Source organism: Gorilla gorilla, chromosome 16, assembly GCF_029281585.2.
Source record: "Gorilla gorilla gorilla isolate KB3781 chromosome 16, NHGRI_mGorGor1-v2.1_pri, whole genome shotgun sequence".
NCBI classification, from domain to species: Eukaryota; Metazoa; Chordata; class Mammalia; order Primates; family Hominidae; genus Gorilla; species Gorilla gorilla.
Window position 1 is genome coordinate 50,044,725 of NC_073240.2, and position 27,416 is coordinate 50,072,140.

Consider the following 27,416-nt stretch of genomic DNA (forward strand, 5'->3'; position numbering starts at 1 on the left):
GTTTCAGAGGATAATTCGCTTATATTAAATTGAACATGTTATCCTTTTGGCATAGAGCTATTACAGAATGTGGCATATACCCATTTGCATTTTGAATTCGTTATACATTTTCATTTAAACATTGCATAATACTTTTTTTTTTGTTTTTTTGTTTTTTTTTTGAGATGGAGTCTTGCTCTGTCGCCCAGGCTGGAGTGTATAGTGGCGTGATCTCAGCTCACTGCAACCTCTGCCCCCGGGGTTCAAGCGATTCTCCTGCCTCACCCTCCTTAGTAGCTGAGATTACAGGCGCCTGCCACCGTGCCTGGCTAATTTTTGTATTTTTAGTAGAGATGGGGTTTCACTATATTGGCCAGGCTGGTCTTGAACTCCTGACTTCGTGACCCACCCGCCTCGGCCTCCCAAAGTGCTGGGATTGCAGGTGTGAGCCACTGCGCCCGGCTGATAAGTTCTTAAGTATGATTCCCACTCAAGACACCTGTGTTTGATCAGTTTATATTAAATATATTGTATTCTTCAATTTTTTTTTTTTTAAACAAGCTGTCTGATATTCTGTATGAAAGGGCATTGGCAACAGTAGAGTTTCAGTTTATACTTTGTTTGTATATCTGGAAGGAAATTTTTAGATGACTTGAAATCAGGAAGAGAAGTACACCCAGCTAAATTTCTTCTTATTGTGGTGCGAGAATTTTGCTAGCTAGGACAGACAAACAAAAAATTAAGGAAAAAAGTCTTTTATTTGCAGAATTTTGTTGTTATTTTAGTTATTCTAGCTAGCTTATTGAAATTCTCCCTTGTATAATATGTATGATGAAATGCATAATTAGGTAATAGTATTTCATACGTTAATCTTCAGTCATTTGAGTAATTTGCAAAGACTATGGTACTTTTTCTTGAGAAGGAGGTAGACTTGAATTTATTTGTAAACTTAAACCACAAAGGTTATGATATGATATCATCCACAGTGTCCTAGTGTTAGAAAGTAATGTAAGTATACTAGAGCTTTCCATATTTAAATCAGAATCTGATTATTTCTTTGGGCTTTCCTATTTGTAGAAATAGAGTTTCCTCGACTTGTTTAGGGTCTGTATTCTCATTTGTGGCTGAATTCTAATTTGACTATCTTTAAAGCTACCATATGGCTAAACTGTATCTATAAACTGTAGTAAGCATCTGGATTTTCTCATATAGCTGGCATATTAAATCACAATGACGGTTTGCTGGCTCAGGTTTCTAACTGCAGTGGAAAAGTTTTCAAACAGGATTCAGAGACCTGGGCCCTACTCTCGTCTCCCTGTGTGTCATCTTGGGAAAGTTTCTTCATCTCTTGGTGCCTAGGTTTTTTCATAAGTAAAATAGAACTGAGAATGTTTGGAACTCCTTTTTTTCAGAGAACCTTCTGAAGTAAGGCACTCCTTAGAAACAAGTCACTGCTTGGGGGCTGGACTTTTATAATAACAGAATGCTGGAGTTGTGCTGCATGGAGATTTAAATTACCTCACAGATAATTGTATATTTCTTGTCCTGCTACTTGACAAATTGGATTATAATTGTTTTATATTTTTTCCATATTTGTTCAAATCAATTAATACTCAAGAAAAAGAACATTCAAGGCAATTTTATATTTTTTCCATATTCAAATCAATTAATATTCAAGAAAAAGAACATTCAAGGCAAGAAAATTAAAGGCATTTAAGGGAATTACCCTGTGGCTAAGAGTCATTAAATAAAATGTCACATATAGTCTCAACTAAATTGAATTGCATAAGTAGTTTCTATAACTATTATAAGTCTATTGATAGACTTTTGTTCTATGGGGAATGAAAGAAGCTTTCACTACTCCTTGAATTCAATACTGAATTACTGTTGCTGTTTTTCCTTATATTCTTAGGAACACTTTGGTCTTAGTAACCTGACTGGAATGAACTGCCTGGTAGATGGAAATATCCCACCAAGTTCTGGCCTCTCCAGCTCCAGTGCTTTGGTCTGTTGTGCTGGCTTGGTGACGCTCACAGTGCTGGGAAGGAGTCTATCCAAGGTAACTACCTTTGTTAGGAAACCTCATAGAACCCTCTCCTAATAATCATTAGCATCCAAATCTCAACTCAGAATGCCTTCCTTGATTGAAAAACTGTCTTCTCTAAAAGGACTGCACATGTGGGCAAGCATTGTAACTTAACAAGTGATAAATCACTATAAAGTAGCTTATACCCTCCAAACAGTGAGTGAATAGATCTGTGAATAACTGTATAAAAATACATTGTATTAAATATGGGATTTGAATGTATGGATATCATTTTAGATCACCTCATTCACAAGTTAAATTTAGGGCAAGAAATTCTTCCTCTCATGGTTGAGCCTGCTTATTTTCACCCAAAACCTTAAATTAAAAATTTGACAAGTAATGGGTTACAAGGGTAAAGACTAGGTAATAAAGGAACTGAATATGCCAGCAGATTAGTCACAGAAATAAACTTTAAAATATTGCATTACAAGAGGAAATGCTTATTTAAAGGAAATATAAATTGTACAAGAGGTCAGAAAGCCTCAAGTTTATAAGTTCACATAAATCTCTGACTCTGCAGTTTAGAGCAGGTGTGCTCAGCTTTAATTAATGCTTTAGCATTCTGGTTCAAATAAAATGTTATCATAGGTTCTTTTTACCCCATGTACATATACTACCAGGTTTACGGACGGTTTGGACAGATCAAGAGAAAGGCAGCCACATGCTTAGTCTCTTTTAAGCATGTTTAAACTTTCAGTTTGAAAATTTTATGTATAGGAGGAAGGCAGGAATGAAGGAGAAAGCAAAGGTTCAGACAGAATCCTTCTTTTTAGCTGTCCTGTGTAAGTGTACATTAATTAGCCCTTAGTGAGCAATGACTGGTTGGGAGGGAAAGGGGGCTTACATATTATTATTATTTTTTGAGAAGAGAAGAAGCAAGGGACAGGAAGTCCATGTGTAAAATGTGTTTCCCCTGGTACAATTTTCAATCTGATTTGTTTATTTATTCATTTGTTTGTTCATCATTCAACCATTATTTATTTAATGGCTATTTTGTGCCAGATAATGTTCAAGGCATTGGAGATATAATAAGTATAGTCTCAACTTTCACTATGCTTATAGTCTAAAAGGGAAAAGAGACAAGTAAATAGGCAACTGCAATAGAATATAGTAAGTGGATAAGTAGTTTTCTATGGGAGCAGATATAACCCAGATTTAGAGAGCATAGGACATCTAAATGGAGACACCAAAGATTAAAGGAGTTGTAGATATTGATGGCATGATAACACTGATGACATCAGATAAGCATGTATTGGGTGGAGAGAACATCATGTGGAAATGTCCAGAGTAAAAGCAATCATGGCTTGTTGGAGTAACAAAAAAAATGTCTCAATATGGCTGAAGCATACAGCAATTTGGATAACAGAGCAGGAGATCAGTTGCTGGGCCTTGTAAACTTTGTTAAGGAATTTAGGCATCATCTTCATAGCAGTGGGAAACCATTGCAGGGTTTTAGGAAGAGGGTAAGGTGATCATATGTGTATTTTAGAAAGATCTCCCTGGCTATATTACAAAGTCTACATTTCAGGGTTTTAGCAGTAGGGAGGTGATTTGGTTTAGAGAAGTGGCAATGAGAATGGTTAGAATTAGACAGATTCAAGATCTCAGAATCAGTAGGACTTGGTCATTGATTGGGCATGGGAATGGGGAACAGCAAAGACTCAAAGATTATATCGGTGTCTGGCTGGTATGATTCATTGGAATAAAAGATATGGGGGAAAATAGGTTTGAGTGGAAGCTGAAATGTTGAGTGTGAGGAATCTGTGGGCATACTGATGGAGTTATTTAGTATTTAGTTATGAAAAAAATATGAAGGTCAGGAGGAGATCTGGACTTGAGATGGTACATTTGAGAATCATTAGTTTATCATTGTTTTTGAAGCCATAGGAGTGGATCAAGATACCTGGTGGTGGAATATAGGTGGAAAGATAAGGAAAACTAGGACAGAGCCCCAAGAAGCATGAACATTTGAGGAATGGGCATAGGAAGGGATGTCCACTGAAGGGATTGTCCAGTAAGTATGAGAAAAACCAGAAAGGTGAGGCAACAGCAAAGACAAGGAAGATAATGTTTCATGAAAGGAGTGGTAGTGTTGTCATATGCTTCTGAGAGGTTACCACAAGTTCTGAGAAGTATCCATTGAATATCACAGCAAAGAAGTTGTACAAAACTTTGACAAGAGCAGTTTTAGATGGAAATGGGTTGAAGGGTGTATAAGGGGTAAGAAACTGGTAAAGTTCAGTGGATACAAAAAGTCTGGTGATGCATGGAAAAAGATAATTTGGTATTTGGAGGAGGGTGTGAAGTCAAGGAATTCATTTCACTTTTAATGGGAGGATTGGTGAAACTTAGTTTTTCTATTTTTCTGGTGTTTTGATAATATACATATCTAAGAAATAGGAAGGAAAGAAGATAAAGAGAAACACTTGACCCCTAGAATTAATTCTGATTGTCTGTTTTCAAAGTCGGAAATAGCAAATACATTTTTTATCAGAACTATCTTACTGCAGTGCCTAAGCAAAAAGGGAACAATATGTATATCCTGGCTTTCTCAGCTAGTCTAAGTTGTACTAACAATATTTATATTTTCTAAGGACTGAGCATAATTATTTGGAGAGTTTTTTTTTATCTGGAGTGAGACAGAATCTTGAATGAAAGGAAGTCTGTAATTTGTTCAGTCTTTAAATGCCATGTGATTTTACTCTTGTAAAAATCACAGAATATAAGAATTCAACGGACTTTAGAGATGAGCTAGTTCAAAATGCTCCTTTTACTGATGTATTAGTGTTACCATAGGAAACAAATGACATGTTAGGTATAACTGAAGAGAGTTTAATAAAGAGACTTTTACAGAGATGTGGGTAAGGTCAAGGGAACTAACTAGGAAGGGTTCTCTTGTGAAGCTGGAAGCCCTTATACTTTAGGAGCTGTGGATATAGAGTAATGTTGCCAGAAATGCAGCAAGGCAGAGAAAGAATGACACAGGTGAAAATGGCAATGAGTGGGAATAGTTGAGGGGAATTTACCATAGAGGTCAGCCTTTTGGGGTAGGGGAAGTGTGAGAATAGAGGGACAGAGGGACAACCGAAAATAACCAGCCTATTTGATAAGGACACTAAGTCCCACAACAGATTGGTGACTAAAGCCTTTCCTATTATTTCATATCCAGTAAACCCCATTCAGTTGCAGACAACAATTACTGCAGATGGGATGTAATAAGTAGATGTGGAACTTGTTAATTCATTAATACACTAAATGTTGCATATCTGAAACCGGAAAACAATATGGCTAATCACCCAGAGAATCTGGAAACCAGAAATTATGAATCAGAATGTTACTGGTACAAGAGAGTATGATGTGGCAAAAGATCTATGAAAAAGGAAAATCTAGAGACTTCTGATTTCAACATGTCAGAATAGGACTTACCTACTCTTTTTCTGTGTCCCTAAATTAATCTTCTTTTCTCAAAAATCATTTCCAAACAACAGGGAAAATAAGAAAAGGAAGCACAAGCTTTATCTTTGGTAAGCCAAGGAGACATAAATAACCATAAACCACAAAATACAAAGATGGAAAGTGGATAGAGGAATGTTACATGACTTAGGCGAATGGAGAAAGGTCAGAGCCAAGTGCCTGCGGAGGGAGTTGCAGATGGAAAGGCAGCTGACTCATCCCACAGCTCTCTGGCAAGGCTTAGGAAGAAAGCAGGGTAATATGGTGGGTGGGGATTTATCTGAAAGCCTTTGTGAGGACTATTTAGACCCTAAAAGGCCTCTCTTCACCTGGACCATTTCCCCCTACCTTTGCAGGAGTCTCTGGAGAAACAACCAGAGATGATTTGTACTTGGGGACACTGAGCACTGAGAAAGGCAGGACGAGAAAGACTTGAAAACTGGGAGATTAGAGGACATTCTGCATCTGAAAAATGAAATTCTTAGCTCCATTCTTCTAGTCATTACTGGCACACTGGCAACCTCACCACCCTACACTCCAGCAGGAATGTTGGAGGATCCTTCTCAAAGGAAACTTAACCATCCCAGAGATGGTTCATACAGATACTGACATTTGGTGACCCCCTTCTCCAGCTCCTCTATGACCTTGTTAGAAGCCCATTTACAAAGCTTCTAATACGCTTTTTGGTGACTCACTCTTAAATATGATAGGGCATCAAAGTACAGTAAGATTTTGGAAGAAAACCTACAAAATGAACCAAACAAACAAAAAAACAGAGAAAACAGGAAACTAGAGGAAACAGAGACAATGCTGAGAGCAGAAGAATCAAAGACATGATGTCCTCAGAGAGATTAAAGAAAATGTTAAGTCCTTGAAAAATAATAGTGTTACTTTTTAAAGAAAGGAACCAACGATAAGATAGAGCTTTTGCATATTAAAAATATGACAAGACAAAATTTAGCAAAAAGATTGGAAACGGCTGAGCATGGTGGCTCATGCCTGCAATCTCAGCAGTTTGGGAGGCTAAGGCAGGAGGATTGCTTGAGGCCAGGAGTTCAAGACCAGCCTGGGCAACACAGTGAGACCTTGTCTCAAAAAAAGAGAACAGACTGGAAGAACTCTCTGATATAGTAGGGAATAAAAGAGTTGGACAATAAGAGAGAAAAACAGGAAAATTTATGGATCAATTCCAGAAATCCATCCAACTAGTAAGGAAAAACAGAAAAAACAGTTATTAGAAATTATTATTATTATTAAAAATAGAGTTGGGGCCTCTCTATGTTGCCCAGGCTGGTCTCAAACTCCTGACCTCAAGTGATCCTCCCTCATCAGCCTCTCAAAGCTCTGGGATTATAGGTGTGAGCCACTGTGTCTGTCCAGAAGATTTTTTTTTTTAAATAATATTTCTCCAAAGTGAAAATGTGAATTCGGATTGGAAGGGCTCACTGGGTGTTTGGTATAATAAATGTGAAAGGCCAAACCAAAGAATATCATCTGGAAATTTTGAAACTTGAGTGTTATAGAAAAGACACTAAAAGCTAGTTGACAGAGCAAGAGAAAAGAACGGAAAGAAATCATAATCAAAGGATCAGAAATGTAAATTAATTTCTCAAAAACAGTATTGGAAGATAAAGGCAGTTGATAAATTTCTCTAAAATATTAATAAATTTTAGTTTAGGCTATCTGTTTAAATGAATTAATCAAATGTGAGGGTATAGTAAAACATTTTCAACATGTAAAGTGTAAAAGTCTAGAGGATGTAATCCACCAAAACTAGGGAGTAAACCAAGAAAGAAGATCACATGGGAACTAGGAAATGAGAAATCCAATACATGAGAGAGGAGTTGGGTATTTATAGAACACTGGTATTTGTAGAACATAAGGGGAATTCCAACATAACACCCATAATATCCAGCAGCTTAGAAAGCAGTGCAGATTAAAATGAGGAGAGGGAAAGATGGAACTTATAAATCTTATCAGTAAAACAAAAAAAAAAGCCAAAAAAACTGGTTAATCTGATATGTTCAACCATGTGGAAAATGGATTCAGAGTAATTTCACAGAGCTGTTGTAGGATATGACAAAGCTCAGCTAGATATACAAATCTAAGCAAATGAAGAAGTGGGGCAATTATTAAATATAGGAAAAACAAAAAAGTTTGTAACAGAAATGAAATCAACCATTTTTTTTTGCTCATAAGTCAACAATAATCTCAGTAATTAACACAACAAATATGAATTTAAGCAAAATTTTGGGCATAACTTTATTGAGAAAGGTGGAGGAGGGTAAAGGAAAGGTGGATGTAAGAGAGCTAAAATCCTCACTTATCATAATAGGAAAGCAATAAATAATGTTTAAAATGAAACAACAGGCAATAACATTTACCAATGTTATTTGGAATTGGAAGCAAAAGCAAAGAGCCAGAAGTATTTGCCGTTGTACACATTGCATTGGGGATAGGGATGACAGAGTGAGCTAGGGGCTGCCTTTGTTGTTGTTATAAGCCTTTTACCTCTATTTAGTCTTTTAGATTATATGCAAATATCACTTTGGCGAAAGTAAAATAAAAGATAGAGAGAAGAACTGAATAGAATGAAAAATAAGAATGGAAATAGAATGAAAAGTAAGATGACCTGTATGACCACACCTGGGGGAACCTGGAAGATGAAGAGATGAGAAGGGATTCAATGAGTCAAGGCTAGAGATTGAGAACAGATGAGCTGTTGGAATGTGACCAAATCAATGGCCTAGGGTGAGGTCTGTTGATGGGTTTTGGGTGGAAGAATCCGAGAAAATACAGGCATCTTCCATTTAGTGGCAGTAGTCCATTCCAACAAATCAGATGTTCTGCACAAAATTATTCAGCGAGGGCCTATTTTTTTAAAATAGGAAAAAGTATAATGCATTATTCCTCAACTCAAAACCTCTAACTAATTTCCTACAATGTTACAAAAATACAGTAAAGCTTTCTTTATATAAGTCACACAGAAGTAGCATGAAAAATGCTTAAACCAATTTTCTTGAACATTAAACAATTAATATGGCTGTTAACAAGCTGTTACTTTATATAGTGATACCGGTATGTCTTCTGTATTGACACCTGGTGTTTCAGTACTCTGCATACTATTTTGTTAACAATGTTGTGTTTAGGTTTTAGGGTGTAAATATGTATGTTTTCCTATATAAACACCTTTCAGAAAGTGTTGTTTTGAGAGATATGAACATTCTATGAAGTTTGGGTATCAAAAATCAAGAAATCTTTCACCAAGAAAATGTTAGTTGCTGAGGTATTCTACAAGATATGCCTGTATTTTGTAAGAATGGGATTTGGGTTGCTCTGATGTCCAGTTTCTGTCTGTTCTTGGAGTTGTCCTTGGAGGCCAAGAAGAAAGGACCAAGTACCTCTTAGGAATCTTAGAATAGAAATAGCTGGCCTACTTGGGAAACAGGTTGCAACTCTAAAAGCTAGTCTTGGGTAGTAAGGTGTGTTAGACTAGCATCTATCCACAAATTCCTCCCTCTGCTGGTGTGGGGTTGGGAGTAGATTTTGAATTCATGAGGTTGTAGACTGAGCAGGTGATATTCAGAAAACCCACTTTGGAGGATCTGGGAGGTACAGTAGAGAAGTATAGGGTTGAGCTGCATCCCCCGTACTGAAGTCTAAGGAAGAGAAAACACATATTATCTTGGTTGATGAAGACTGAAAGAGCTAGCTGGGAATAGTGGGGTAGGGGAGAATTCTTGTATGTGGATATCTCTGGCATTTTGTCAAAAACACAATTTACATGATTCTGAGTCACCCAGAATATGAACTGGACATAAAACCTTCCTTTGAGAGTTATAGTTCACTGGGGAACCTGGGGAATCTCTTAGATGGCATCAAGAATCCTGTATTGGGAAGCCCAGAATAACATGTATAATACTGGATTTGTGAGGAGTGCTTTCAAGAGAAGAAGACAGTATAAACTTCCTAACCTACCACTTGAAAGCAGTGATTCAGTGGCATTTGTTGAATACCTACTATATGCCATGCGTTGTTCTAGGCACTGGAAATACAACTGTGAATAAAACCAGTGAAGTGCCCCTGCTTTTATGGAGTTTCCATATTGGCAGAAGTGATGGTATGAGATAGATAATGAAGAGCTATACAAATAAATATATAATATCAGCTAGGCCGTAGTTAAGGGAAATTGTATATTTTATCTAGGGAGTTAGGAGAAGTTCTGTCCGAGAAGAGGACATTTGAACAGAGACCTTAGGGAGTGAGCAGCTGAGAAAGAGTGTCAGAGGGAACAGCAAGTGCAAAAGCCCTAAGGTGAAAGAGAGTTTGTCATGTCTCAGGAATAAGAGGTCCCTGTGGTTGGGGTGTGGTGAGACAGAAGCGGGGAGAGGTGGGAGGTGAGTTGAGAGAGTTGGTCAAGGGCCATGGTGTGTAGCATCTTCTTTGGCTTTCATTCTAAGTGTAATGGAAAACCTTTGGAGGGCTGTGAGCTGGGGATGGCAAGATGTGATTTACATGGATTAAGTTCTTTTACCTGGGAGTATTATACCATACCCCTGACAGTGGCAAGAGAGGAAACAGTAAGAAAGAAAAGAGAAGAGAAAAAAGAAAAGAAGGAAGGAAGACAAATGGTCAATGCCCTTATGGAACTTAAATGCATATAGTGGAATAGTAACAGAAGATTTATTAACTGACCATCTATCTCATACAAAGTGTAAGGTATTTTATATGTAAATGAATAAAGAGGTTGAAATAATGTCTCCTTGGTGAAGTTAAACAGGGACAGTTTCAAGTAATTGGTGAGTTCTAAGAAAATGTTAAAGGAAGGAAAGGCTGGGAAACAAAGCACTGGGAGGGGCCCAAGGGCATTTCAGGCAGAATGAACCCATAAGTGTATTTTAACAGTTCTCTGAGCCAGACTTAAAAATATATGTCAGCCAAGGCCTAGAAATTCTCATGCAGCCTCATGAAATTCCTTTTAAAACTTTTTGACTACAGGGATGCTTTCTAGTTGCTTAAGTCCCTGAACAGATTTACTTAACTTCATTTCAGGGGCAAATTAGTTATATAGACATGGGTTGATACTCTTTTCAGGGGAGTGTTTTCGAAGTTTGAAACCCGTACTGTACTGGAGACCTCTGAGGTTCACAAACAGAGTAAGTGGAATGTTCAAAGTTCTGTGCCAAATATGTCCACATTTTCACTTTTCTGAGTTTATAAGTGCTGTTTCCTTGAGAAAGTACAAGACTGTATTTTTCTTCACATATAGCTGCATTTCAGTGAAATATTTCTTGGCCTTCAGAATAAGACCTTGTGCCTAAAGAATAAAGACATGTCTATGTTATAAAATGAAAAGGATCTCAAAATTATATAAACTATGATTTGAATGTTTTAATAGTTTGTTACATGGTATAAGAAAAATCAGAAACCAATTTGCACTGTCACTAATTATTATGCTTAGAAGTCCACATAAGGAAATTGTTTCAGTTTGCTTAGAATAACGAAACCGCATCCATATAATGGTTAAGGAAAATAGTAGTTTAAGCCATTCCAGCCAGATGTTGAGTGCTAATGAACTGCAGCAGTATGGCCTCTGAAAAGATGGTAAATCCAGAATACAAGCTTTGAAAAGAATCTCTTAATTAGGTGTTGAACATGGACTGAAGCCATGTGCTCACTGGTACAAAAACCAGGAAGCTATAGTGTTAGCTCTGAGTGGCCTGTGTTTAAATGTGTTCTAAGTTTTAGGTTAATAATGTAAATACAAAACCATTCACGTAGTTTTGTCAATTAAAAGAGATCCTCTGGTTGTATCCTTTTTTAGGAGTAGGATTGGAGACTGAATCATTTCTTTAATGATTTTGAGTAGTTTGGATTCACTTGGGTGATGTGACACTAAGCTATTTGTCTTTGCAGACGTTGTTTGGGTCACTTCTGGGTTTTTTTTCCGTTTTCTTTCCTAGGCTAAATACTTGTTTACCTTTAGCATAAACGAAGGCAAACAAGCATAATTAGGGAACAGCAGATTTGAGGAGTGTGTGTCACTGTTTGCAAGTGGTTTCAAATGAAACCACTGTTGCTACAAATTAATATGTATGCCTAGTTGTGTTTTGAGCTTTTGTTGTGATCCTTAAATCGTTATTACTCAGTGACTGTGTTTCAAGGCCTCCAGATTTTGACATGCACCCTACAATAAGTTAAGTCTTATACAGTATTTAAATAATTAACTGGAACAATGCAAGTGATATTAAGTACTACACATATGTGCATAGCCTTTACCTACTACATCAGTTGTGTGCATAGAAAATAACTTAAAGATGAAAATACAAGGATAGATAACCCCCCTACCAAATTCAGAAGTGTTTCTCATTTATTTTCATGCATTTCTGTTTCACAGAGGTTATAGTAGCCATCTTGGTCAAGAGTTACCTATGCTGACTCCCAGACTAATATTTGATAGAGTAAGGAAGACAATGAAAGACTGACTTAACTTTGTCCCCTCTGTGGCCAATTTGCTCTGTAACTTGTGATAACTTCCCTATGCCTCAGTTTCTGTTTCTAAAATAAGGGTGAGAATAGTTCTTCCTTTAACTTCACAAGGATGACTCAGTTAAACTGGCTTAATACCTACAGTTCTCTGACCTTCCTGATAGGAGATTTTGATGAAGTTCAGGGAAAGAGTTTAGCAAGAAAATAGGTAAGGTAGGAAAATAAATTAGTAGGGAAGTTTTTGTAATTGTATGAAGTTTTGTTGACTGTATTGGTGGTATAAAAAGTAAAGTAGAGGTTCCTTTTCAAAGAGACTCTCCTCCCTGTCTAATTAGGAATAAATAGTACTTCTCTTAGAAGCAAAATTTATTCAAAGAGCTGTGCTAACATTCTTAAATATCTGCGAGCTCTAATAAAGAAATCAATGTACTTTATGTTCTTAGCTCCCACAATTTAGCCTAAATATTTGCCCTGGCATGCTTATACTGGTCCAAGTGGGCATTAGGTCATAGCCTGTTCCTCTTCCTTATTTGGAGGTGTTTTTACCTTTCTCAGCATTCCACAAGTTACTTCCTCCTTCCTTTGTTCTCGTCTGCCTGTGCCTCTTTTAAAAAGTTCTAAGTTGCTAGCCAATTGGGACAAATACAGAATGTGAGGTCTCGTTCTAGCCAATGGAAACCGGACATAGCAGTAGGGTGGACGCGTCAGGTTATAAATGACTCTGTCTCCTTTGTTCGGTGTACTCTTGTGGTAAAACTGCTGGCGAGTGTACCCTTTCTGCAGAAAGTAAAAATGGCCTTGCTGAAGAAATTAAATTTATGTTCAAGTGCTATCTCTTTATGGCACCGGGGAACAAGCATTTCTAACAGTGGTCATGGGAAGAGTAAGGAGCCAAATCATATTGTGTGGAGAAGAAAGTGATTCAAAGAGAAAAGGTTAATAAATGAGACTGGTTAAAGCATGCACTGCAGTATTGGAGACACAAAGATTTGGAGGTTATTACTGCAAAATATGACTTTAAAGTTTTATGTGAGAATTTTCATGAGAGTAAAAGATGTCTTTTTAAAAAAATTACTGTTAAGCACCTAGATGTTTTATGCACATCAACTCTAACTTTGTGGTAGTCTTGTAAATAAGTTTTACTACTATTTCAATTTTGCAGAGGAAAATATGAGGCTCAGAGAATTTATATAATGTCACCAAAGACAAATCACATGTAAGTGGAGTTGTCTGGATTCCAGCTCACATATTTTTGATCCAAAATGGATACTTTTCTACTCAGCCATGCTGCTACCTATGGTATAATGTAATTATACCATATTGTCTGATATAATCAGTATCATAGACATCGGAAGCACCCTGGAGATGAGGTCCAGCCCTAACATTCTGTGATCCTTCTGATGTCCTAAAAGACAGGGAAGTAAATTATACATTTTCATGTATATAATTAATGTGAATTGGATTTTTTAAATAAGTTGACAGATTTTATACTCTTTGTCAAGGTTATAATGATATTTTTTTGAAATCCTACTATATCCAAAGCAAAGGGTTGGATTCTCAGGATATAGGAAAACTTAGATACAGTCTTTGGGCCTTAGAAGTTTATACTTTCAGTAGGGAGATTAGATTAACATAAAAATGGAAATGTCATGCAAAAGTAGCATATACAAATTCTTCCAAAGAATATGAAAACAAAGAACACTTCCCAACTTGTATTATGAGGCCCATAAAACCTTTCTGCCAAACCAAATGTGATAGCTTGATACCAAACCTGACAAGGATATCACAAGAAAAGAGAATTACAGGTCAATCTCTCTCATGACATTGGATACAAAAAATTCTTAACAAAATGTTCACAAATTTAATCTGGTAATATGATAGGCTAATACATTGTGGCCAAGATGAGTTTATTCTAAGAATTTAAGGTTGGTTTATCATTTAAAAATCAGTGTTATTTACCATATTAACAATAAAACATGTCATCCTGATATATAAAGGAAAGAGTTTGATAAGATTTATCATGCATTCATGATAAAAACTCTTAGCAAATTAGTAGAATTCAGTATAATGACTGCCTTTGGGAATTAGGGAAGAGAAATGATTAGGTAGAGAGATGAAGGGACCTTCTAGAGTGCTGGCAGAGGTTCGTTCCTTTTTCTTTTATTGTGGCAAGACCACTTAGCATGAGATCTACCCTCTTAACAAAATTTTAAATGTATAATACATTATCATTGACTATAGGTGCAATGTTGTAGAGCAGATCTCTAGAGCTTGTCCAGCTTGTTTGACTGAAGCTTTATGCCAGTTGATTAGTAACTCCCCATCCACCTCACCCTGCACCAGCAACCATCATTCCACTCTGATTCTAAGTGCTTCATTTCTTAACCTTGATGGTGGTTATGAGGATGTTTCCTTTGTGATAAATTATTAAGCTTTATTTTTATGCTTTATATACTTTTCTCTATGTCCTGTACTTCCTAAACATAAAAAATAGCAAGACTTTCTTCAACCCTAGGATCAACCACTGTTAAAAGATTTTTAATGAATCCTGCCAGAAATACTCTATCCAATGTAATAGATACATATGTTTGCCCTTTTTGTAAAACACCCAGGAAAATTTTATATATAAATATATGTATATATTGGCCAGGTGTGGTGCCTCATGCCTGTAATCCCAGCACTTTGGGAGGCAAAGGCGGGTGGATCACTTGAGGTCAGGAGTTTGAGACCACCCTGGCCAACATGGTGAAACTCTGTCTCTCCTAAAAATACAAAAAGTTAGCTGGGTATGATGGTGAGCACCTGTAATCCCAGCTGTCAGGAGGCTGAGGCAGGAGAATTGCTTGAACCCGGGAGGCAGAGGTTGCAGTGAGCCGAGATCGCACCATTGCACTCCAGTCTGGGTGACAGAGTAAGACTTCGTCTCAAAAAAAAAATTATACACACACACACATACATACACATCTTTCCCCTTGCTTTGCCTTTTCACTTAAAACCATAAATTGGGAATCATTCCATGTCAGCACATCTACATATACTGAATTCTCTTTAATGGCTGCCTTGTTTTCTAATATGCGGTCATACTATAATGCCCAATTATAGATTTTGGTGTGATGGTAATGTTCTAAAATTGGCCTGACTATTGGACATTTCAGTTGTTTCCAGGGTTTTGTATAATATCAGTTTTAATACTTAATAATATTTCTTTATAAGGATATGCTATACTTTATTTAACTAGACCTCTATGATGGAAATGTAGGTTGTTTTCAAGTTTCCACTATTATAAAGAAGGCTCTGATGAATATTCTTGTAGACAATTATTTTCATACTTACTCACTTTTTTATTTAGCATAAATCCCAGAACATAAAGTTACTGGGTTAAAAGATATGATAACTTTACTTTTGAAATACACTGCCCAATCCGGAAAGATTTTACCAGCAATGCAGCAACAGTGCATGAGAGTATCTATTTCCCTACTACTGAAGTTCTATCAATCTTTTAAATCTTTCCTAATCTGAAAGATGTTGTCATGGCCATTTCTTTAATTATTAGATAGTTTAATTAGATAGTTTAAATGTTTAATCTTTTCCATGTCTTTTATTGATCACTTGCATTTTTTGATTTGGCTGTATATCAACTCAGCTCATTTTCTCCTGGAGTATTTATCAATCATCTTATTACTTTATAAGAACTCTTCATATGCTAACCATTCATCTATTGTATGTTGCAAATATTTATCCCTGCTCAAACTAATTTTCTGTTTGACTACTTTTAAACTAACAATTGTGAAGCAAAAGTCACTTTAGTCATATTTAATCACATATAGCATAGGATCATTATATGTGCATTCAATTTTATCTTCCTTGAGTTGAAAATACTCTATAATCTCTCATTTCATTTTGAAGTACTTGGACACAGGGAGCCTCATAGACTCAGGGATTTTACTTAGCATCTCTCAGGAGATCTCCACTAAATGGATCCCAGGGTTCTCTTGTCTACTACAGGTGTGACCTTTTATCTTTAGAAGCTTACTCAGAGGAACCAAAACTGTGACTGATTTGCATTGTAAGCAGGAATATTTTTTCTTTCTTTCTTTTTTTTTTTGTAGTGAAAGCAAGTTTATTAAGAAACTAAAGGAATAAAAGAATCACTACTCCATAGGCAGAGCAGCCAGCAGGAATATTTTTTCCAATAGCATTTGTGCAGTAAGACATACACTTTTGAATCATGAATAATGTAACTTAGCATCTGTTTAGCACTTGGAAAGTTACAAAGAACTGTACCATGATCCATATGATAGGCCATTTAACTCTGTTAAGTAAGGTACAACTGCCAACTTCTTAGACCAGAGCCCTGCCTCTCAGAGACTTCCTGGAGCCTAGCTATAGGAGTGTTTACTTAGGACTCTAGACTTTATGTTATATCAAAGAGATATGGAAGATTTCACTTTTATAGTATATTAACGTTGTCCCCATTTCATCTTTGGATCGTAAAACACCAAGCATCATCATCATCATCATCAACAACAACTACACGAAACTGTTGAGGGGCACAGTCATTGGGTGGATAGGCTTAGGTTCATTCAGCCCTTGTGGATCTTGGGTCAGCCACTGGTATTGACAATAGGGATGAATTTTCAATCTTGAAGGACATATAAATTTGTTAAGAATAAAAGAAGTGCAGTTAGTCTGGCAAATTGTAAATAACCTTAAAACTTTTCTCCCTAAAGAGAGATGATTGTATCACTTTCTTGTGAGCATCTTTATAGTGCCTGACATAAAGGAGGCAAGTAATTGGATTGGGTTGAATTAGTGAACTACCTTCATCTGTAAAGCAGCCATTTTCCCCTAGTGTTAGTACTATATTTGGATGAATTAACAACTGGTTGTTAATTTTGACTGTATTTATATAAATTAAAGTGAAGCAAGACCCTGTGGAATTTATTTGTGACCGTCAAAGACCATAAATCTCTTATATTTTAAGTAAGTTACAGAGAAAGTAAAATTGGTGATGAGTCTTGTGGTTACAAAGGCATTCAGAGATTATCTGATTATTTCTTCTTCTGATAAAATTATATTATTGCTTTGTAAAATATAAGCAAAAATCTAAGCAATCAGGACTCTTTATGCTGTCAAGACCTTTTCATTGTAATGAAAGTGCTCCTTTTTATTTTTATAATTTAATTTGTATTTATATTTATTTTCATGACAAAATATTTTAATTCTCATCAGGTTTTATAAATAATTCTTCAAATAATGTCACTATGGTTTAAATTTGGTGATAAAGCAGAGAATTTGGATAAAAGAAAATTTGGTGATGAAGGAAGAAATTTATTGGAAAAATTTAAAAGATGTAGATTTTTTAGGGATAGTTCACAGAAACCTATGTGTTAATGCAGGGTGCTTTTATATTTAGAAGTTTTCATTGATTTTCTTCAATTATTTGGGATAATATTGTTACCTATTGACAGCAATGTTACATCTGTCTCACACACATGATTAGATGTATTGTTAATGTACCACTTAAAATTTTTTTCCAACTTTTAATTATGAGAAAATTTCAAAAGGATAGAAGAGGCAAGAATAGGCAATGAACATGTATGTCTTTCACATAGATCCTTGGAAACATTTTGCCACGTTTGCTTTATCTTTCTCTCTACTTTTTTTTCTGAGCCATTTGGGAATTAATTGCGGACATCACCTCTGAGTATATCAATATTCATCCCCTCAAAGCAAGGCATTCTTTAACATGCCACACTATATCATTGGAACATTTAACATTGATATAATATTATTATCTAATATGCAGTTCATATTCAAATTTCCCAATTGTCTCAATAGTAATGTCCTTTAGAACTTCTTTTTCTTGTTCTTTTTCTTTCTTTCTTTTAATTTTTTCTGATTGAGAATTTACTTATTCAAGATAATTGAATACATTCTGGATCTGAAAAATTAACAAGAAAGGAATTAAATACTACTCATAATACTCAGTTTTACCAATAATTGGATTTAATTAATATCATCATTGCATTTAGGTTTTTTTTCATTTTTTTTAGTTTACTTTATTTTAGAACAGTTCCCCAGCATTTTTTTGTCTTTTATGACACTGACAATTTTGAAGAGTCCAGGCCAAATTTTTTTGTTCAAATTTCCTGAATTTGGATTTGTCAGACGGTTGGTTGCCTTATTATTAGATTGAGACTAAGGTTTTTTGCCCCAAGAATACTGTATAGGTGATGGATGTCCTTCTTGGTGAATTGCATCACATGGTTTCTGTTTCTCCCATTGTACTTAACATTATTTAATACACAGAGATAGGTAGAGATCAGCTGCCTATCAAAATAATGCCATAGTTTAGGTATGTCATATGAATTCCCTTTTATAAAGGTGGAGTTTTTGTTAATAAAAGTTCTTTAAAAGTGTATTAAAAGTGATGATAGAGACTATAACATAGTCTTCTATTACATGTTTTAATAAATAATAATGCATGTTTGTCAAATGAGTGAAAAATAGCAGTGACTTAACAATCACAAATTCTCAATTTTGTCAAGGAATTTCAATTCTTCATTATTGCACTGCTATTTAAGTCTGTTCACGTTCTTCATTGTTTTGTTTAGGAAACAAAATGTACTAAGCTTGGAATAAACCGTTTGAGATGTCTAACATAAAAATAACCAAAGCAGATGTAATTTTATACTGCCACTGTGTATATAGGGTTACATTATTTCACTTGCAGTCACTTAGGGTTTGTATATATCACATTTCAGTATAATGACATGGGCAGGCTCCAAAGAAAATACCAAGCAATGCGAATTTGGTTTGACTAACACGTATTTACATGTCTTTGTGTCTGTAATTATTGTAATCTTTTAAGGGGTTTATGCTACACAGGCTTAATTCTCTAGAGCTCTGTGTTAGATTAAAAGAGGCTGATCAGTAGTATATATAACTGTAAAAATGATACTGTAGCCCATCTAGATAAATTGGTATAAGCCAGAGCTTCTGCAGGGAACAGGTGGGCTTAAGAGAGCCCTGACATGGGCAGATAGCTGCCTTTCATGTGCATGCTTTCTTATGTGTTTTAGCCTTTTCTTTCTTTCCAGATGGGTGGTGTTGATGGAACCATCATTTGATTGTTATTTGATCTTTTCAGGTTTCTCTAGTCATGTAGTTAGCACATTGGAAGAAAGAAAAGATAAACAGTGCAGTCCTTTCCTCATCTATAGGAGGCAGACAGATAGTTGTATTGCTGGTACTGAACCATTCACGTATAGTTGCTTACTCAGTACCATCCGTGTCAATTTGCAAGCTTTAGCCAGATGTAATTGGTTAAATAGATTCTCCCCTGTTGCCCCCTTGATTAAAGCTCCTTGGCCTGTAAGATGTCAATATCCTATTAACTTTTAACTTCACTATAGCGCTTCTCAGTTTGTATTGTAAAGATGTTTCCCTCAGACCATCATGGGGTTTTCAAGCATAGAGACTATTTATTTTTTAAATGTTTGGATCCCCATAGACTCAAATCACAGCTGATTTAGATCAGGCAGTATGGTGCCTAACTGAATTAATAAAAAAAAATGTAATCTCATTTGCAACATGATAATTTCCTGGTGATGACATAAATAATTATTTGAGTTTTAACTTGAGATTCTATCAATTTTACAATTTGGTTTAATCCAGAGGATTTATTCATTTATCCACATTGACTGAGGAGTTATTATGTTCCAGGCAGGGTTGATCCACTGGTCTCTCTCCTGCCTCTCTTATGGCTGATGTCTATTCTGAGTTGTTGGTGTCTCTGCCACACTGGCTGGTGACTGTCATTATTAGTTTTAGGCATTTGTGCTAGTTGCTGGGTTCCCCCTAGTTGCTAATAGGCTTCATCTGTTATATACAGACATAAATCCCATAAATTTAAGCATGTGAATTAGTAAAGTTGTCATAGTAACAGTTCTAGTAAAGACTGTTCCTCCTGGATGTCACACTTGAACTTGCTGAATTTTGTCACCTGCCTCTTACATTCTCAGATGAAGGAGTTATTACACAGGGAGGTGGTAAAGGAGCAACAGAGGCAAAGAAATCGGATGCACTCCTATAATATAATTGGCTACCCAAAATGGAGATGTTTCTAAAGGCATAAATATCTCTGGATGCATGTGGAAACCTCTCTTTTATCCCTGATTGTATTCTCCTTTAGTGTAAAGAATAGGCATTACATAGCTATTATAACTAGTAAAGTTAGAGTTTTTGTTTATCGGAAATTTAAGATCAATTAAATATTTTCTAATTAAAGTGTTGTAGTTAAAAATTACAAATATTGACTGAACACAAGGGCAGTGAGAATACAGTTTTCAAGTGTGAGTTTTAGCACTGAGGGCTAGTTCATGAGCTGGGTGTTCCCAAAGCCATGGGTAGAAGTGGGAAATACAGTACAACATCTTAAATGGGTGAAACTATATTTCTTAATAACCCTAGGTTTTTCCTGATCTCATTAGAAATGATTATATGTTCCTTAAAATTTTTTTAACTGTAAAAGCAATATATTCTATTTTATAAGAGTATGGATTATTTTATTTAATTTTAATTATAATTAAATAAAATAACATTTTATTTAATTTTAATTATAATTATAATAAAATAACATTTTATTTAATTTTAATTATAATTATAATAAAATAACATTTTATTTAATTAGAAATTAAAGAAAATTATCCATAATCTTATACAACCAAATATTGGACTCACAGTCACCTTAAGTATTGTGAGGAAAATAAAATCTTCGTATCTTTAAATATTACAACTCAAAGAGACTACATTTAGCTCATATGTTGATTCAATTAACAATTTTTAATAACATATCTATTTTGTGTCAGGCACTATTCTTGGCACTGGGGTAGAGCAGTTACTAAAATGCAGTGCCTGCTCTCATGGAGCTTACAATTAAGTGGGGAAAGAAGGGTGATAGAAAAGAAATAAGTGAAAAGATAACCTAAAGTGGTAAAAGCCTTGAAGAAAAAGCAGGGTTTGAGATGGAGAGTGGCAGGGGGTATTAGCATATTTTAAGGAAGTAAGGGAAGTTCTGTCTGATGAGGTAACGTTTGAGCAGAGATTTTGGGATAAGGGCATTCCATACTGAAGGAATGGTAGATATAAAGATCCTGAGGTGGTGGGATATTGATGGACTAACTATATGCTAGGCTTTTAAAATCCTAACAGTGACACAATGAAGTAGGTAATTATTATAATTTGTATTTTGCAGAGAAGGAAACTTACATGCTTTAACCACTGTGCTATACACCCACATGATGTAATAGAGCAGAGAGTTAAAGTATGTAACTCAGATCCCAGGAGGCCAGGAAAAGTTCCCCAGAGGAGTTGCTCCTTGAATTTAGTTGTAGTGAAAGAGCAAGTAGAAAATGAGAAGGGTTTAGAATTCTGGTCTGTTTTCTCCTGTTACTATATCCCCAGAAGCACATTTATTTGGAAGCATATATATATATGTGTGTGTGTGTGTGTGTGAGTGTGAGAGAGAGATGGTATCTCATTGTGGTTTTGATTTGCATTTCTCTGATGGCCAGTGATGGTGAGCATTTTTTCATGTGTTTTTTGGCTGCATAAATGTCTTCTTTTGAGAAGTGTCTGTTCATGTCCTTCACCCATTTTTTGATGGGGTTGTTTTTTTCTTGTAAATTTGTTTGAGTTCATTGTAGATTCTGGATATTAGCCCTTTGTCAGATGAGTAGGTTGTGAAAATTTTCTCCCATTTTGTATACATATATATATATACTAAAAATTGATAAGCTATAGAGAAGGTGATCATAGACCTCAGGGAAGGATAAAGTGAGTAGTTCCATTATTTATTTTATTTTATTATTATTATACTTTAAGTTTTAGGGTACATGTGCACAATGTGCAGGTTAGTTACATATGTATACATGTGCCATGCTGGTGTGCTGCACCCATTAACTTGTCATTTAGCATTAGGTATATCTCCTAAAGCTATCCCTCCCCCCTCCCCTCACCCCACAACAGTCCCCAGAGTGTGATGTTCCCCTTCCTGTGTCCATGTGTTCTCATTGTTCAGTTCCCACCTATGAGTGAGAATATGCGGTGTTTGGTTTTTTGTTCTTGCGATAGTTTACTGAGAATGATGATTTCCAGTTTCATCCATGTCCCTACAAAGGACATTAACTCATCATTTTTTATGGCTGCATAGTATTCCATGGTGTATATGTGCCGCATTTTCTTAATCCAGTCTATCATTGTTGGACATTTGGGTTGGTTCCAAGTCTTTGCTATTGTGAATAGTGCCACAATAAACATACGTGTGCATGTGTCTTTATAGCAGCATGATTTATAGTCCTTTGGGTGTATACCCAGTAATGGGATGGCTGGGTCAAATGGTATTTCTAGTTCTAGATCCCTGAGGAATTGCCACACTGACTTCCCCAAGGGTTGAACTAGTTTACAGTCCCACCAACAGTGTAAAAAGTGTTCCTATTTCTCCACATCCTCTCCAGCACCTGTTGTTTCCTGACTTTTTAATGATTGCCATTCTAACTGGTGTGAGATGGTATCTCATTGTGGTTTTGATTTGCATTTCTCTGATGGCCAGTGATGATGAGCATTTTTTCATGTGTTTTTTGGCTGCATAAATGTCTTCTTTTGAGAAGTGTCTGTTCATGTCCTTCGCCCACTTTTTGATGGGGTTGTTTGTTTTTTTCTTGTAAATTTGTTTGAGTTCATTGTAGATTCTGGATATTGGCCCTTTGTCAGATGAGTAGGTTGCAAAAATTTTCTCCCATGTTGTAGGTTGCCTGTTCACTCTGATGGTAGTTTATTTTGATGTGCAGAAGCTCTTTAGTTTAATTAGATCCCATTTGTCAATTTTGTCTTTTGTTGCCATTGCTTTTGGTGTTTTAGACATGAAGTCCTTGCCCATGCCTATGTCCTGAATGGTAATGCCTAGGTTTTCTTCTAGGGTTTTTATGGTTTTAGGTCTAACGTTTAAGTCTTTAATCCATCTTGAATTAATTTTTGTGTAAGGTGTAAGGAAGGGATCCAGTTTCAGCTTTCTACATATGGCTTGGCAGTTTTCCCAGCACCATTTATTAAATAGGGAATCCTTTCCCCATTGCTTGTTTTTCTCAGGTTTGTCAAAGATCAGATAGTTGTAGATATGCGGTGTTATTTCTGAGGGCTCTGTTCTGTTCCATTGATCTATATCTCTGTTTTGGTACCAGTACCATGCTGTTTTGGTTACTGTAGCCTTGTAGTATAGTTTGAAGTCAGGTAGTGTGATGCCTCCAGCTTTGTTCTTTTGGCTTAGGATTGGCTTGGCAATGTGGGCTCTTTTTTGGTTCCATATGAACTTTAAAGTAGTTTTTTCCAATTCTGTGAAGAAAGTCTTTGGTAGCTTGATGGGGATGGCATTGAATCTGCAAATGACCTTGGGCAGTATGGCCATTTTCACGATATTGATTCTTCCTACCCATGAGCATGGAATGTTCTTCCATTTGTTTGTATCCTCTTTTATTTCATTGAGCAGTGGTTTGTAGTTCTCCTTGAAGAGGTCCTTCACATCCCTTCTAAGTTGGATTCCTAGGTATTTTATTCTCTTTGAAGCAATTGTGAATGGGAGTTCACTCACGATTTGGCTCTCTGTTTGTCTGTTGTTGGTGTATGAGAATGCTTGTGATTTTTGTATATTGATTTTGTATCCTGAGACTTTGCTGAAGTTGCTTATCAGCTTAAGGAGATTTTGGGCTGAGACAATGGGGTTTTCTAGATATACAATCATGTCGTCTGCAAACAGGGACAATTTGACTTCCTCTTTTCCTAATTGAACACCCTTTATTTCCTTCTCCTGCCTAATTGCCCTGGCCAGAACTTCCAACACTATGTTGAATAGGAGTGGTGAGAGAGGGCATCCCTGTCTTGTGCCACTTTTCAAAGGGAATGCTTCTAGTTTTTGCCCATTCAGTATGATATTGGCTGTGGGTTTGTCATAGGTAGCTCTTATTATTTTGAGATACGTCCCATCAATGCCTAATTTATTGAGAGTTTTTAGCATGAAGGGTTGTTGAATTTTGTCAAAGACCTTTTCTGCATCTATTGAGATAATCATGTGGTTTTTGTCTTTGGTTCTGTTTATATGCTGGATTACATTTATTGATTTATGTATATTGAACCAGCCTTGCATCCCAGGGATGAAGCCCACTTGATCATGGTGGGTAAGCTTTTTGATGTGCTGCTGGATTCAGTTTGCCAGTATTTTATTGAGGATTTTTGCATCAATGTTCTTCAAGGATATTAGTCTAAAATTCTCTTTTTTGGTTGTGTCTCTGCCCGGCTTTGATATCAGGATGATGCTGGCCTCATAAAATGAGTTAGGGAGGATTCCCTCTTTTTCTATTGATTGGAATAGTTTCAGAAGGAATGGTACCAGTTCCTCCTTGTACCTCTGGTAGAATTCGGCTGTGAATCCATCTGGTCCTGGACTCTTTTTGGTTGGTAAACTATTGATTATTCCCACAATTTCAGAGCCTGTTATTGGTGTATTCAGAGAGTCAACTTCTTCCTGGTTTAGTCTTGGGAGGCTGTATGTGTCCAGGAATTTATCCATTTCTTCTAGATTTTCTAGTTTATTTGCATAGAGGTGTTTGTAGTATTCTCTGATGGTAGTTTGTATTTCTGTGGGATCGGTGGTGATATCCCCTTTATCATTTTTTATTGCTTCTATTGATTCTTCTCTGTTTTCTTCTTTATTAGTCTTGCTAGCGGTCTGTCAATTTTATTGATCCTTTCAAAAAAACCAGCTCCTGGATTCATTAATTTTTTGAAGGGTTTTTTGTATCTCCATTTCCTTCAGTTCTGCTCTGATTTTAGTTATTTCTTGCCCTCTGCTAGCTTTTGAATGTGTTTGCTCTTGCTTTTCTAGTTCTTTTAATTGTGATGTTAGGGTGTCAATTTTGGATCTTTCCTGCTTTCTCTTGTGGGCATTTAGTGCTATAAATTTCCCTCTACACACTGCTTTGAATGTGTCCCAGAGATTCTGGTATGTTGTGTCTTTGTTCTCGTGGGTTTCAAAGAACATCTTTATTTCTACCTTCATTTCATTATGTACCCAGTAGTCATTCAGGAGCAGGTTGTTCAGTTTCCATGTAGTTGAGTGGTTTTGAATGAGTTTCTTAATCCTGAGTTCTAGTTTGATTGCACTGTGATCTGAGAGACAGTTTGTTATAATTTCTGTTCTTTTACATTTGCTGAGGAGAGCTTTACTTCCAAGTATGTGGTCAATTTTGGAATAGGTGTGGTGTGGTGCTGAAAAAAAATGTATATTCTGTTGATTTGGGGTGGAGAGTTCTGTAGATGTCTATTAGGTCCGCTTGGTGCAGAGCTGAGTTCAATTCCTGGGTATCCGTGTTAACTTTCTGTCTCGTTGATCTGTCTAATGTTGACAGTGGGGTGTTAAAGTCTCCCATTATTAATGTGTGGGAGTCTAAGTCTCCTTGTAGGTCACTCAGGACTTGTTTTATGAATCTGGGTGCTCCTGTATTGGGTGCATATATATTTAGGATAGTTAGCTCTTCTTGTTGAATTCATCCCTTTACCATTATGTAATGGCTCTTTGTCTCTTTTGATCTTTGTTGGTTTAAAGTCTGTTTTATCCGAGACTAGGATTGCAACCCCTGCCTTTTTTTGTTTTCCATTTGCTTGGTAGATCTTCCTCCATCTTTTTATTTTGAGCTTATGTGGGTCTCTGCACGTGAGATGGGTTTCCTGAATACAGCACACTGATGGGTCTTGACTCTTTATCCAATTTGCCAGTCTGTGTCTTTTAATTGGAGCATTTAGTCCATTTACATTTAAAGTTAATATTGTTATGTGTGAATCTGATCCTGTCATTATGATGTTAGCTGGTTATTTTGCTTGTAAGTTGATGCAGTTTCTTCCTAGCCTCGATGGTCTTTACATTTTGGCATGATTTTGCAGTGGCTGGTACCGGTTGTTCCTTTCCATGTTTAGTGCTTCCTTCAGGAGCTCTTTTAGGGCAGGCCTGGTGGTGACAAAATCTCTCAGCATTTGCTTGTCTGTAAAGTATTTTATTTCTCCTTCACTTATGAAGCTTAGTTTGGCTGGATATGAAATTCTGGGTTGAAAATTCTTTTCTTTAAGAATGTTGAATATTGGCCCCCACTCTCTTCTGGCTTGTAGAGTTTCTGCCGAGAGATCCGCTGTTAGTCTGATGGGCTTCCCTTTGTGGGTAACCCGACCTCTCTCTGGCTGCCCTTAACATTTTTTCTTTCATTTCAACTTTGGTGAATCTGACAATTATGTGTCTTGAAGTTGCTCTTCTCGAGGAGTGTCTTTGTGGCGTTCTCTGTATTTCCTGAATCTGAATGTTGGCCTGCCTTGCTAGATTGGGGAAGATCTCCTGGATAATATCCTGGAGAGTGTTTTCCAACTTGGTTCCATTCTCCCTGTCACTTTCAGGTACACCAATCAGACGTAGATTTGGTCTTTTCACATAGTCCCATATTTCTTGGAGGCTTTGTTCGTTTCTTTTTATTCTTTTTTCTCTAAACTTCCCTTCTCGCTTCATTTCATTCATTTCATCTTCCGTCACTGATACCCTTTTTTCCAGTTGATCGCATCGGCTCCTGAGGCTTCTGCATTCTTCACATAGTTCTCAAGCCTTGGCTTTCAGCTCCATCAGCTCTTTTAAGCACTTCTCTGTATTGATTATTCTAGTTATACATTCGTCTAAATTTTTTTCAAAGTTTTCAACTTCTTTGCCTTTGGTTTGAATTTCCTCCTGTAGCTCAGAGTAGTTTGATTGTCTGAAGCCTTCTTCTCTCAGCTCGTCAAAGTCATTCTCCGTCCAGCTTTGTTCTGTTGCTGGTGAAAAGCTGCATTCCTTTGGAGGAGGAGAGGCGCTCTGCTTTTTAGAGTTTCCAGTTTTTCTGCTCTGTTTTTTCCCCATCTTTGTGATTTTATCTACTTTTGGTCTTTGATGATGGTGATGTACAGATGGGTTTTTGGTGTGGATGTCCTTTCTGTTTGTTAGTTTTCCTTCTATGAGACAGGGCCCTCAGCTGCAGGTCTATTGGAGTTTGCTAGAGGTCCACTCCCGACCCTGTTTGCCTGGGTACCAGCAGCGGTGGCTGTAGTACAGCGGATTTTCGTGAACCGCGAATGCTGCTGTCTGATCCTTCCTCTGGTAGTTTTGTCTCAGAGGAGTACCCGGCTGTGTGAGGTGTCAGTCTGCCCCTACTGGGGGGTGCCTCCCAGTTAGGCTGCTTGGCGGTCAGGGGTCAGGGACCCACTTGAGGAGGCAGTCTGCCCATTCTCAGATCTCCAGCTGCGTGCTGGGAGAACCACTGCTCTCTTCAAAGCTGTCAGACAG

At 36.6% G+C, this 27,416-nt stretch overlaps 1 protein-coding gene across 11 annotated transcripts in view; it reads left to right on the forward strand.

Moving 5' to 3' along the window:
* Positions 1 to 27,416, forward strand: part of GALK2 (galactokinase 2) — a 166,243-nt gene that overhangs the window by 75,765 nt on the left and 63,062 nt on the right. For all 11 annotated transcript variants that reach the window (XR_010131176.1, XM_019010860.4, XM_063698986.1 and 8 more), the window contains one exon: positions 1,892 to 2,038. Coding sequence is in view for 10 of the 11 variants with exons in the window: in XM_019010860.4 (XP_018866405.2) it covers positions 1,892 to 2,038 (147 nt within the window). In the remaining variant the exon portion in view is untranslated. The remainder of the gene's footprint in view (positions 1 to 1,891; positions 2,039 to 27,416) is intronic.